The sequence below is a fragment of the Narcine bancroftii genome, chromosome 2 (assembly GCF_036971445.1).
Source record: "Narcine bancroftii isolate sNarBan1 chromosome 2, sNarBan1.hap1, whole genome shotgun sequence".
NCBI classification, from domain to species: Eukaryota; Metazoa; Chordata; class Chondrichthyes; order Torpediniformes; family Narcinidae; genus Narcine; species Narcine bancroftii.
In genome coordinates, this window is record NC_091470.1 from 250,802,499 (window position 1) to 250,816,497 (window position 13,999).

General features: G+C 36.7%; 1 protein-coding gene across 3 annotated transcripts in view; it reads left to right on the forward strand.

The window, feature by feature from the left end:
* Positions 1-13,999, forward strand: part of atp9b (ATPase phospholipid transporting 9B) — a 346,140-nt gene that overhangs the window by 130,209 nt on the left and 201,932 nt on the right. For all 3 annotated transcript variants that reach the window (XR_011352129.1, XM_069920813.1, XM_069920814.1), the window contains one exon: positions 2,838-2,889. Coding sequence is in view for 2 of the 3 variants with exons in the window: in XM_069920813.1 (XP_069776914.1) it covers positions 2,838-2,889 (52 nt within the window). In the remaining variant the exon portion in view is untranslated. The remainder of the gene's footprint in view (positions 1-2,837; positions 2,890-13,999) is intronic.

Sequence of the window (13,999 nt, forward strand, 5' to 3'; positions counted from 1 at the left end):
GGTGTGCCGGTTCCAGGAAAGATCCTCCGAGACAGTGACTCCCAAGAACCTACATTCTAAATAATTTATAAAAAGCATGAAAAGTAGCAGGACCACACTGTTCCACAGTGAGCGGCCAGCCAGAAAAGACTCCCAATATTCCCACACCTCACCTTCTACCAGTCAGCCAATCTTCTATCCATTAGCTACCTTTCGCACAGTACCATTGGCTCCCATCTTGTTTAGCAACCTCATGTGCAGCACTTTAAGAAAGACCTTCTGAAATTCCAAGTAAACATCCACTGACTCTCCTTTGCCACATTATAAAGGTATCAGCTGTGTCTCTGTTAGTCGATGCTAGCAGTAACCTGACAAATTTTGATTGGATGTTTGCCAGCCTAGTAGGAGGTGATGTGTGATCAGTCTGGTTTGGAAGTTAATATTTGAATCTTTGATGGCATATCTAATTTTTTTCCTAAACTTAAACAAGACATAATATAATTTAACCATTGATTATGTGTAGATGGAGTATTATCATTCCATTTAATCAAAATTGCACGTCTGGCTATCAATGAAATAAAGGATAAAATTCGGTTTTGAGTTGGAGTCAGTGAAACATCATCTTGAAGTGATCTGAATTGAGCAATTGAAGGACAAGGTTCTAATTTAAACTTAAATCACTGATAATGTTTGAAAGATATCTTTCCAAATTTTTTTCTAAACAAGGCAAGTCCAGAACATGTGAACCAAAGAAGCATCATCAATTTTACATTTGTCACAGAGGATTTATATCTGAATAAAAATGAGACAATTTAACTTTAGACATATGCACTCTATGGACCATTTTAATTTGCAACAAACAGCGTTGTGCAAAAAAGGAGGTAGATTACAAATAGAGTCCCAAGCGTCATCTGAGAATGAAAGGTTCATATCCTGCTCCCAATCATTCTTAATTTTAACTGATGAGGTTATTCTTAAATCAATCAAATTATTATAAATAAGAGATATTAAACCTTTATAAGACAGTTGTAAATCAAATAATGTATCAAGAATGTGTGCCTCGGGAATTCTTGATAAGTCAGGGGTCTGAGACGACTTGCAAATATCTAAAAAAAGCGTTTTGGTAAGTTAAATTTTACCACCACTTGTTCAAAGGAAGCAAAATTCTTTTTGAATAGAAAGATCTTTAATACCCAATCTATGCCAGTCATTAAAAACAGTATCTTGCAAAGAAGGTTGGAAAAGATGATTAGATATAATAGGGCTAGCAAGAGAAAATCCTTTTTTTGAAGGAACAAGAGGTTTTAATATCAAGGCAGAATTTTATCTTGTATAACTTAGTCAGTTTTAGTAATTGGAGGTCAGTTTTCCCACCCTGGACATTATGCATGGTTTCCTCAGAGATAGTGTTTAAGATGGCCTAGCCATCATAAATTTTCTTTTCATCATCAGAGAATGGTGATTGGAAAAAATTCAATACCATTTGCAGCTCATCAAAAAATGAAGCAATTCACGTAGAATGCCCAAGACAGCAATGAGCATGAACTGATTAGTGGAGAGTTAGATTTTCCTGATGATGACCTTTTCCAATTAGGGAAATTCTTACAATCCACCAACTCAGTGTGGTTGTTGAGTCGCTTGTCACAAATGGTCTGGATCCCCTATCAGTTGAAACTGAATTGGAACAGTATATGTAGTCTGGTTAGGACAAGTTCGAGTTTGGCAGTGGTAGAAAAATTACTTGCCTGCCAACAATTTCTCAAACTCACTCACTCACCAACTCGCATACAAACACGCTCTCTATCTCTCTCTGTCTCTGTGTGCCTCTCTCTCTTCCACACACTACATTCCCCCATTCACAATGCAGCTCCAAACACCCCATCACACATTCCACAAAAACACTTTTGGTGTTATCACTTCAACTCATTCCTCATTGAGGGCTCAGTAATGGAGAGGGTCAAGAACTTCAAATTCCTGAGTGTTATCGTCTCCAAGGATCTGTCCTGGAGCCTCCATGTTGATGCAATCACAAAGACACTGAACCAAAGAGATTGCCTTACTTTTTGGGCACTATTATTTTAATTTTTTTATTGTAACATGAATATTTGCACTTTGTTGCTACAGCAAAACAACAAAATTCATGACTTGTTCATGACAATAAATTCTGATATGAAATACGTTAGTCAAGGATCGCCTTGGACAACATGTCAAATTGGGTTAGAAAAGCAAAGGAATCTGGTGGCACATGTTCCTTTGTCACTCCAGCTAGCAAAAAATATACTGAATGTTAACAAAACATTCTTTTGGCTCTTAGAAGTGAAAGGTTGATTATCATGAATAGCTTTTTTTAAACAGCTTTGGCAGTATGAAGTGCTGTATACACATCATATCTAAACTACAAATAGGATGTAAAAGAACAAATCAAGAGGCCAAAGAGATTTAGTGATACTAAATCTATGAAATACCTTTCAGGAAATAGGAACCGGTAACAGAAGCAAAAAGACTGAAATATCTTTAAAAATTTGATTTAAAGAAGCAGACATGCCTTACTTGTGGGGGATTTCAAAACTAGGCTACACAAAATAAATTCAAGAATGTATTCACAAATTGTTTGACCCAAGTGGTGAGGATGCACAAAATCCTACCACTTAGAAGGTTTGAAATGACAAGCCAAATAAGTACATGGAGAACGGAACAGAATGTGAAGTAAGGTGTGAAAATTCTTCAGCCAGCCTGTTGGAGTGAAAATTATTTTACTGCTCTCTAAATTCTGCATAAAATGCCCTTCCAGCTTGTGAATGTTTTGAAATGTAGCCATGTTGAAGCTCATGGATTTCCTTTATTATCTTTTATTTCAGAATCAGCGCATTCCTGCTGATATGATTTTTTTGCGAACATCAGAAAAAAGTGGTAAGTAATTTTTAGTTTCTCGTAATTGAAAAGACTGTTTCGGACATCATTAGTTTTCGCAAGGTGCAAATAAATGATCAAAGCAATGAGACATTGCTGTTAAATGAAGTATCAAAGTACAAAATGAATGTACCTTATTAAAAATATTTTAATAATTAATAGTATTTTGATTTGATTTGAGTCCCCATTTGATATATAAATGATTAGACCAGAGCTGAATAATTCAGTACATTGCAACCTCCCTTAGAGTGAGTGCCAGAGTGAATTGAATTTACACACAATGTTGGTGGGTAAACATTAAAAAAAATCCAAGTAAAAATCCCATGGAGATAATTGCGGAATCATAATGAGGAATATTGTACTATTTGTGATTCTTACCATTATCTTGGAATTTTTGGCTTTTTAATTTTTTTGTGCTTTGTTGTGACATCCTTATGATGATTACGTGGCAGGCAAATTTACGTTGGATGAGTAAAATAATTCATAAAGGATGTTTGTCAGGAGAATTTGTATTAACTGAACTTTGCGCTGAACCTTTTCTGGAATACTTCATTTATTTGATGTGCTCAAACCTATTCCCTGCGAGTGGTACTGATTAAAATAATTGGCGTTCATTTGTTGAAATAGGATTGCATCAGCACATGTGAAGTATAGATGAATTTGCATATCAGGCTGCATTTGCGTGGGCATGGATCTCTCTGTGGATCTAGACAAGTTGATGTTTTCTTTTACTTTTTTTTGCATATAAACCACTAGGCACTGATCCAGCACCTCTTATTATTTATAAACTTTTAAAAGAACTTTAACGGGCACTTGAAGACAAAACAACAAATCAGAGTCAGGAGAGGTCTGGAAGGCACGTCTGTTCCCTACGCTATCTTGCCACGCCCTCCCCCCCCCCCCTGGATCTAGACAAGTTGAGAGAAGGTGAAACGACGGCAAAATCTGACTGAATGTTGAGCAAATGTTTCTTTGCTCTCAGTTCCACCAAGCACTAAGTTTTTAAATTGTGGAACAGACCTCTTGCAGAATGCTTGAATGCAGTTGAAATGTTTTTGGAGGCCCTGGCTGTTGGTAATCAGTTATTTGTATCATGGTGAAAATATGAGGGACGAGAAATAATTAAGGAATTATTGTCAATAGAAACTTTTGGGAGAAGTTTCTGAAGAATTAAAAGCTTCAAGTATTTTTGACAATTAATAATTGTGTGAAAATTTTGTATGTGCACCAAAGAAAAGTTAAAGCAGATTAATTTGGTGGTTCAATTTTCCATAAGTTGGACAGGCATTGAATCATCTCTGGTCTCATTATTTTTAAATTTAGTGAAGGAAAAGTTGCGGAGGGAAATTTGGAGCATAGAAGACTTAATGAACCCTTTTTGACCAAGCTTGTTAATCCATTGTGGACAAGGCTGCAACAAAATAACCATTCATCAAATAATATGCATTGGTGTTCGAATTTCATTACCGTTCATAACTAAGTGCAACTTCAGATTTGCTATCATGACCATCTGTTGATTTCAGCATTAAAGGAAGTTAATCATGTTTGACAGCATCCAGGGAAATTGACACGATGTTTACATTGGTTGTTGTTTGGCAACCGTGCTTTGAAGTTTATACTATGGGCTCGGATTTCAATGTTGTTGCCATTTTACATGATCCCTACAAAGCTATTGGCCAAAGCCATGCAAAAGACATCCAATGTGTTCACAAGGAAATACTGTTACAGCAAAGAAAGCATCCTGTTCACTTGTACCTCTTGCAATTTGCACCCAATCAAATCTGAATCTGACAGCTTTATTTAAAAGAAAGAAATGTGCCGGCTGACCCTGGATTTGGAATGCCTCACTTATGAATATTCTAGTTTAAGTTAATTGTCATATGTACAGTGAGAAAGTTTTTATGAGCAGTCTAGCAGGTTATTCAATTTGTAATATAGCAATAAAAACACAGTACAATAACAGTTAGAATTACAGAGATCAGTTGGTACAGAGCAAAAATTGCTTTACTAGGGTGAGGCTCGTCTCAGAGTCAACTGTGCTTGAATCTGTTGATGCATAACCTTCTATTCATAGATCTTCTTCCTGGTGGGATTAGTGTGAATGGAGTGGGATGAGTCTTCTAAAATGTTGATTTTTCCAAGGCAGCAGAAGTGTAGATGGAGTTAATGGAACTGAGTAATGATGGCCTGATAATATTTTATTAAATTCAAAATTTTATGTTTCTTTTCTTTCTTTGGCTTGGCTTCGCGGACGAAGATTTATGGAGGGGGTAAAAAGTCCATGTCAGCTGCAGGGCTCGTTTGTGGCTGACAAGTCCGATGCGGGACAGGCAGACACGGTTGCAGCGGTTGCAGGGGAAAATTGGTTGGTTGGGGTTGGGTGTTGGGTTTTTCCTTCTTTGCCTTTTGTCAGTGAGGTGGGCTCTGCGGTCTTCTTCAAAGGAGGTTGCTGCCCGCCAAACTGTGAGGCGCCAAGATGCACGGTTTGAGGCGTTATAAGTCCACTGGCGGTGGTCAATGTGGCAGGAACCAAGAGATTTCTTTAGGCAGTCCTTGTACCTTTTCTTTGGTGCACCTCTGTCACGGTGGCCAGTGGAGAGCTCGCCATATAACACGATCTTGGGAAGGCGATGGTCCTCCATTCTGGAGACGTGACCCATCCAGCGCAGCTGGATCTTCAGCAGCGTGGACTCGATGCTGTCGACCTCTGCCATCTCGAGTACTTCGACGTTAGGGATGAAAGCGCTCCAATGGATGTTGAGGATGGAGCGGAGACAACGCTGGTGGAAGCGTTCTAGGAGCCGTAGGTGGTGCCGGTAGAGGACCCATGATTCGGAGCCGAACAGGAGTGTGGGTATGACAACGGCCATGAAAGACCCCAACAATGAAGACGCTGTTTACATCCGGTACCGCACGGATGGCAGTCTCTTCAATCTGAGGCGCCTGCAAGCTCACACCAAGACACAAGAGAAACTTGTCCGTGAACTACTCTTTGCAGATGATGCTGCTTTAGTTGCCCATTCAGAGCCAGCTCTTCAGCGCTTGACGTCCTGCTTTGCGGAAACTGCCAAAATGTTTGGCCTGGAAGTCAGCCTGAAGAAAACTGAGGTCCTCCATCAGCCAGCTCCCCACCATGACTACCAGCCCCCCCACATCTCCATCGGGCACACAAAACTCAAAACGGTCAACCAGTTTACCTATCTCGGCTGCACCATTTCATCAGATGCAAGGATCGACAATGAGATAGACAACAGACTCGCCAAGGCAAATAGCGCCTTTGGAAGACTACACAAAAGAGTCTGGAAAAACAACCAACTGAAAAACCTCACAAGCCGTTGTCAAATTTAATGTACACTGCTACAAATGGCAGAACTAGTTTCCTTACAGAGTCATTTTGGAGTATTTTCTGATGTGAGCAAAATTGACGAGAGGACATCTGCAAAAACAAAATTTGCTCGTTAACCTGTAGATTTGGTTAATAAACCTTTTGCTAACTAATGCATGTTATTCCAAAGTACTTCAGCCATGCTTTTGATTGTATGCCCTAAAATGAGGCCTTTTGTAATTTTTTGATTCTTAAAAATAAGAGGCACTGAAAGGATAGCCTGGGACAGCAGTAACAAATACCAGAGGAAATCTGTAAGAGGTGATGGGAGGAAAGTTTAGGGGAGATGTCAGGTACAAGTTTTTTTTTACACAGAGAGTAGTGGGTGCCTGGACTGCATTAATGGGCGGTGGTGGAGGCTAGTACAATAGGGACATTTAAAAGACTCTTAAGCAGGCACATGGATGCAAGAAAAAATAGAAGGCTATGGATGTGAGGTAGGGAAGGCTTAGTTTGTTGAGTAGGTTTATTCAAGTCGGCACAAGGGCCTATTCTGTGCTGTAATGTTCTATGTTCTAAAAATCCTGTGAACTTGCTTGGGATGATTTACCACATTTAAAGTTGCTATATTCAAAAAAATTGTCTTCATTCGTGAAACAGTTGATGTAGAAAACTTGTTGTCTTTTGAAAACATACCCACTAAGAGCAATTAAATTATGACAGGACCAAAGAGGGATTTATTTAACATAAATTAAGAACAACAAAGATGAAATACAAGGTTGAATATCATGAAGTTATTTCAGTACCATTTCCAATTTCATACGAACTTGATCACTTGCTGAACCAAAAATTGGAGCGATTTCTTTTTGATGTAACTGTATTCATTTTGGTTGTGTGTGGGAATAAAAATGAAATTTTCATCACAGCTAGAAAAGATTGTGATTTATCAATATGTTTACAACCGTTTAGATTCTATTCACAGTATATTTGCACCAATGTTAATAATCTGACCAGAAATGTAACGTAATTAAAGCAACTTGAATGTGAGCTGTGTTATAAATTCAGCTTGAGTATGTTGACTGTTGAGGAGGGTATTTAATGCCACAAGTATATTCTGGAATATGATAGACTATTTTAAATTGGATAACAATTTTTAAAAATCGTTTTACTACTTGTAACATTTGGCCTTATGGAGCTCTTTTAATGTGCTTTAGTCCCACTCTTATTCATAATGTAGTATAAATCATTTTCGATCAACCCAGAAATAAATTTGCTCAGAACTCAGCATCCTTCTGATGGTCATTATCTCTTAATCTTCACTGAATGTACAGTTTACAAATAATAGTCACTATGAGATGCCAGATCAATAAACTCTTGCTGCTGATTGGTATATATTATCTTCTTGATAGATTTTGTTACCCCTGTAACTAAGTATTTTGGTTATTTGTCTCTTCAGATTGCTATTACCATTTTACTTCAATCCCATTACTTTTAAAGTATAAAAAAGGCATGGCACATCCTCATAATTTTTGATGAAAAAAATGTGTGCAGCTACCTGTCTGCCTTTCTGTATTTTTAAATTCGCTATGTGCACACGATCCTAAAGAATGTCTTAAGTTTTGTTCATTCTGAGCCATCTGCAACTCCGTGGAAAATGCGAATACAGTGAAGCGCAAGCAAACCCGTCATAAGCAGGCAGACAATGGAGTATGAGAAAACAGATGTTTGTTGAATAGAAAGATTAACTTCTGTAATTTTACATTTGCCTTTTACTCCAGGGCATTTAAAATTCGGTCTCTAAATTTCTAAATCTTTTAAGAAGTAGATCAAATGCTGAACTTGCCACGTGGAGAAAGGAATTGCTGGCTATTAGAGTGCCAACATCAGCATGTGTATTTTGTTGATAATTACTGCTTTAGAATGTTTTTAGTTCAGTTGCTGTTTACAGGTTTGGAAATATTCAGTCCAAAGAATTTTATTTGCCATATTCAGCAAGAAAAATGCATGCCACTTTTCAAAATTTAGCATACAGAATATATTTTAATGATATATTAGTTTATTTTAATGGCAGTATTGAGAACCATGGAATTAGTAAATTTTCTGGAGAACAAGAAAGATGAAATATAAGGTTGAATATCATGAAGTTATTTCAGTACCATTTCCAATTTCTTACAAACTTGATCACTTACTTAACCAAAAATTGGAGCGATTTCTTTTGATGTAACTGTATTCACTTTGGTTGTGTGTGGGAATGAAAATGAAATTTTCATCACAGTTAGAAAAGATTGTGATTTATCAATAAGTTTACAACAGTTTGGATTCCATTCACAGTATATTTGCACCAATGTTAATAATCTGACCAGAAATGTAACGTAATTAAAGCAACTTGAATGATCAAGGTGTGAGCTGTTTAATAAATTTGTTTTTCTTACCATTTTAAGTACAAGTGCAGTTTAATTTATTTGGTAGAAATGTTTATAGCTTTTTCTTTAAGGGTGTTAATCAAGAAGTATGCAGACAATACATTGCTTTTCTCATTGTATTCACTGCTTTGTTTTTATTTTAAAATCTACATCAAATATATGAAATGGAATATGTTCACTGCCATCATTTGCATATTGAGGATTATGAATTAGTTCCACTTTCAAACATTGGTCACTCTTGTCTGAATGTTTTTCCAACTCTTGCTCAAGTTAAGTGTGGTATTCAACAATAACAAGTATTTATACAGCAGGTTTAACTTTAAAATTAAATGGAGGATTATGAGCAAAATAAAATTTGACATCAATCCATTAGAAGCTCGTGGGAATAATCAGTTAATATGCACGTAGCTGATTATCTTAAGGGAATTTGCATGATAAAATGCCTATTCTGACCTGAGAATGCCTCAATACTTCATTTGGTCCTTGTGGTAAAATTGGAAAATGCATTGTAGGGTGTTAGTGGTTCAATATCTTATTCAGAGTAGATGAGTCACAGACCAGGTGTTTTGTGTTGACTAAGCCAAGCATATTTAAGATCGTTTATTGTAGTTAACCTCAGTCTGGCAATTGGAGAATGAAACATTATTTCAGCTTGAATTACTAATATCTAGCTAGCAATTTAGTGTGCATCTTTTATTAGATATACTTTAGTGAACTCAACATTTGTATCGAATCTGCTGCAATTATACCCTAAGGAGAATAAATGTAAAATAAACAAATTTGGTATCAATAGCCCCTTTCACACTTGTGTCCCACTAAATTGGCAGTTTGGTGTCCCAGGATAAGATTGGCATTTTTGCTGTTCACACATGACCACTCTTAACTGGGACACTGCACACATTCAAATTCGCAAAGAACCATCCCCAAGCTTCTACCGGTGATGATTGAGGGCCTGCCCTAAGTCCTGATCAATGTATTATGATGTCTATTTGAATAAAATTAACTATGCCTATTTATAACATAATTAAGCTTCATGAACAGCACAGACCAAGCCGTCCAGCCCCTGTTGTGGATGTGCCATCTTATATAAACCTTAATAAGGGACCGTGAGAAAGTGCTAGCTATAAATAGCATAGCAGACAATTTTTAATGCTGCATGCATGGAGCACTCATGGAGTGGTTTCTCTGCAGCATGGCATTCTGAGAAGTCAGGTCCACCATCTCTTTTTCCCCCATGATCTTTATAAATGTGTGCAATAGTGTTACAAGCTTTCTCATGCTGTTTAAAAATTGTCCACTATTGCTATTTATATCCCCTCTCTCCTGCTGCAACTTTCCCATGGTAAAGTTTATACCTCCATTTTAATCTCTCTTCATGTTCCTGCATTCACACAAAAACCTGGGTCACTTCTGTCCTAGAATGCAATTGCCCATTCTACATTTGCCTGATTGCAATGGCAGCATCTGCAGATTGCACTAGGAGTTGAAGCAGTCTATCCCCTGCGTGAGATGACGTCATTTCACGCTGACATTAAGACAATTTTCATTCCACGCTAGACCCTTTTTAGGTCTATTGGCTGTTAATTTCTGAAACCACTTGCAAGGGTGAAAGGGGTGAAAGGCCACTTAACAGTCCAGTTTAAGTGCTATTTTCTCACTGGTGGTAAAATTCATTCATCTGGATATTGTTAACTTCATAATTTACCAATAGTTAATTCCTGCATCTAAAATTTCAAGTACAACTCTTGGTTCATGAACTAATAATATTTGGTTTTTTTTATGTTCCTTTCCTTGTACAGTGCTTGAGATGGTGTTACTAATATGGAGAAATATTTAGTCTTAACTGGAAGGGTAATGGGGAGACAAAAACCATGGAGAAGGGACTGGGTTGGAAATTACACTGAAGGTAGATAGCTATTTATTGAAATGGTGATCAAGGCAAGCTTAGAAGTGCAAAATCACATACCTATGATCTATTTTCTATGTAAACGTCACTTTCAATCAGTAGTTTTTGTACAAAGAGATGGCTAAATTTGAAGTTTATTTGGTATGAAATGCATAACCACAATGCTTTCAGCTCACTATCTATCACCGTTTAGCCTTTCCTAATTCAATGGCGTTTTTGGTTGCCAAAATATATTTGCAGATGAAAATAAATGATAGCTAAAGTTAATTTGAATATTTAAATTTAGTGATTCAGCACAGTTACAGGCCCTTCTGGCCAACGAGCCCGCACCGCCCAAATACCCCAGTTGACCTACTAACCCTATGCACCTTTGAAATGTGGGATGAAACCCACATAGATTTGGGAAGAATGTTGAAATTCCCTATAAACAGCTTCGGATTTGAACCTGTGTTGCATTTATGCTAACTCTGCCACCCCTGTGAGTTTCAGTGAGTAACTCAAGCCTGTAATATAGCAGATTTTCTGCCTACACAATTGGGATACAAATTTAGCCCAGAGGATTCTCCTTGTAAATACAGCATGAAGAGAAACTTCAAATGTGCTGTAAAAAGCAATTTGATTTGGTAAATACAATTTAAAAGTTAAAGTAATGGACTTGCAAAATACTTTCAGGAATAAACTTTATATACTTTAACATATTCTTTTTGTCTGGATTTTTATTTTTCTGTAGTTGCTGTACTTTCATGTTTTGTTTGAAAGGGCCCATTTGCACAAAGATTGAAATTTTTGACTGTGTAAAACTTTTTTCACTTCCCCATACCCAGTTTAATAATACTGAGCTCTCGTGTAATCCTGTATTATATTTTATACACTGTGAATTTCAAATGGCAGCATGTATATAATGCTTTCAGAATATAAAAATGTCTACAGTCAATATAAGACTGCTTAAACATATGCAATCTGATCAAGCTTGGATTTAAAGCATTTCTTCTGCTGTCAATAAGGAATTCTGATGAGTTCAGAAGGATCATATTGACTGTGTATTAATACGTGGTATCCTATTGAGCTACCAGCTGATTGTTTAGAATGTAAATGAATCTGGTGAAAGAAACTGATGGATCCAGTGACTGATGGCTTAAATTCCAATTAATCAATTGCATCATCAGTTTCTTAATTCAGATCAAATATCTTGAGTGCACAAATTTATTTCAGTGGTATTTAGAGAGAGTTGCTTTGGAAGGAAGCTTCATCAATCACTTATAAGTGCCAATTTTTGCATGTTGACATTGTAGTTTGCGTGTTTAGTAATGTTTATTATTAGCAACATACTGTATATTTTGTATTCATATTGTGTACCAAGCTTGCATCTTATTTTCCATTGTAAAATTATGTATTTATTCTTTTAAATTGTATAATGATTTAAATATAAGTTGATGGTAAATGATCTGGTATTACATTTACAGAAGTCTATCGTCAAGTGTTCCATCTCCTTTGTTGGATTGAATGGGTTTTTGATTCTGAGCAGCAGCAGGCAAACTGCTAATATTACAAGCCACTTTATTAACTGTTTATGACAGGTTCACGTGGGTCCTTTTATGCATAATCTGTCATTAACTTCACCAAGTCTTGACGCACTTTGTCCTTTGTGACAGCTATATCTGTTGATCTTAACTTGATTGCCATCCTTACCTGACAGCCCTTGTCAATTATACAAAATAAAATCAAGTATTCATAAGTTGGCTGTAATAGGATATTGGCAGACAGATTTAATAATTCAATTTTGCTGAGGCTAAATGGTATTAGTTGTAGCTAATGCTTGCCTTAGTAAAAAATTAATTGGAAACATTACTTGAGTCAGAAGATGCACATTTTTTACCAATGAGATAAAGTACATCCTAACAGATCAATGTTTGTGGTGTTGTATGATTTTAAGTAAATGTTTCAGTTTTCTAATATTTGTAGCCAGAAAAGCATAAAATCTTCAATGCTTCTAAGTAGATCAAATATATTTAGCTTTGTACATCCAAGAAACTAATTAGTCAAGGCAATTTCAGAAAGCAGGAAAGAAGCCTGGATCCTTACTTCATGCACATTGCATAATCAGCATTTGTTTTGCCTCACTTTCCCTTAATTGTACACAAGATTGTTGATGCAGTACTGTGATCCATTGTTTAATTACTTTAGTTGCAGGATAACCAGTGAACTTTGCTGCCATCTTTATATACATTGTACTTGTCAGCAAGAGACACCAAATATTGGGAATGCAAAATCTGGTTGAGATTTGGCCTCATTACTCAAAGAATATAAAAGTCAACTTTAGTGCTGTTCTTGCCACTCAGAGGATAAGTGAAACATATAACATCCCGACGGAGGGCTCAAACCTTGAATGTTGACTGTCTTTTGCTTCCTTTGGATGCTACATGACCTACTGACTTTCTCTAAACTTTTCTGTATTTCCGAAGAATGTAGACATTCTACCATTGTAAAGAGAAGCACTATTTTTAAATGTAACTCTTGAAATATAGTGGGTTGTTTATGCAAAAATTCACCCTGAATTGATCTGCTGATAAATCACCTCAATAGACCATTAATGTTTTATTGAATTGGGAAAGATTTGTACCACATTTTATTCATCGTATGTATGTTAATCCACTTTTTCTTTGTGCCTACTGATTATCTGCAGTAACTTTGGAGGGAGATCCTGGCAACTATTTCTGTCAAAATTGTGCAGAAGTTAATAAAGAATGCATTCAGTTTCTTTTGTGAAATTGCATTTAGCTCATGGTGTTCAGTTCTGTATTGATGAATAGTAAAACTCCCTGGAATCTAGCACATACAGGCATTGCAGATACTGGATATGCAAATTTTCTGGTTGCCTGAGATACACTCTTACAATCCCTAACTAATACATCTGCATTAAGAATAAATGGTTTAAAAGACAAAAGATAGTGCAAAATGTAATGTATATATTTTTAAAAAAATTAGCATATTGTATTCCTTAATTATGTAAAATTGTATTCCTTAATTATGTAAAATTGACTTTAACCAGGTAATTCCTGACGCTGTAACAGCGTTCCGCTAACTGTGCAGCCATCATAATTAACCTCCCTCCCCCAAGTTTACAGATGAAGTCTTACTAATATACTTAATACTACCATATATACTTGTGTAATAATCAATCCTGTGTAAAAGTCAGCCTCCCCAATTTTTGGCTCTGCCCACGAGCCCTAGCCTCGGCTGCCCGCCCATCCGGGCTCCCAACGCCCTGGCCACAGGCTCTCCTAGGCCCTGCCATCTGCCCATTTAGGTCCTGGCCATTCAAGCTCCTGATGCTTTGAAAGATGCAAATATTTACAGTGGTCAAAAGTATTACCAGTGTAAAAGTTGACCCCCCCCCCGCCAATCTCTAAATTTGACCTGGAAAAAAAATGGACCAATAAACTAAACTATTACGAT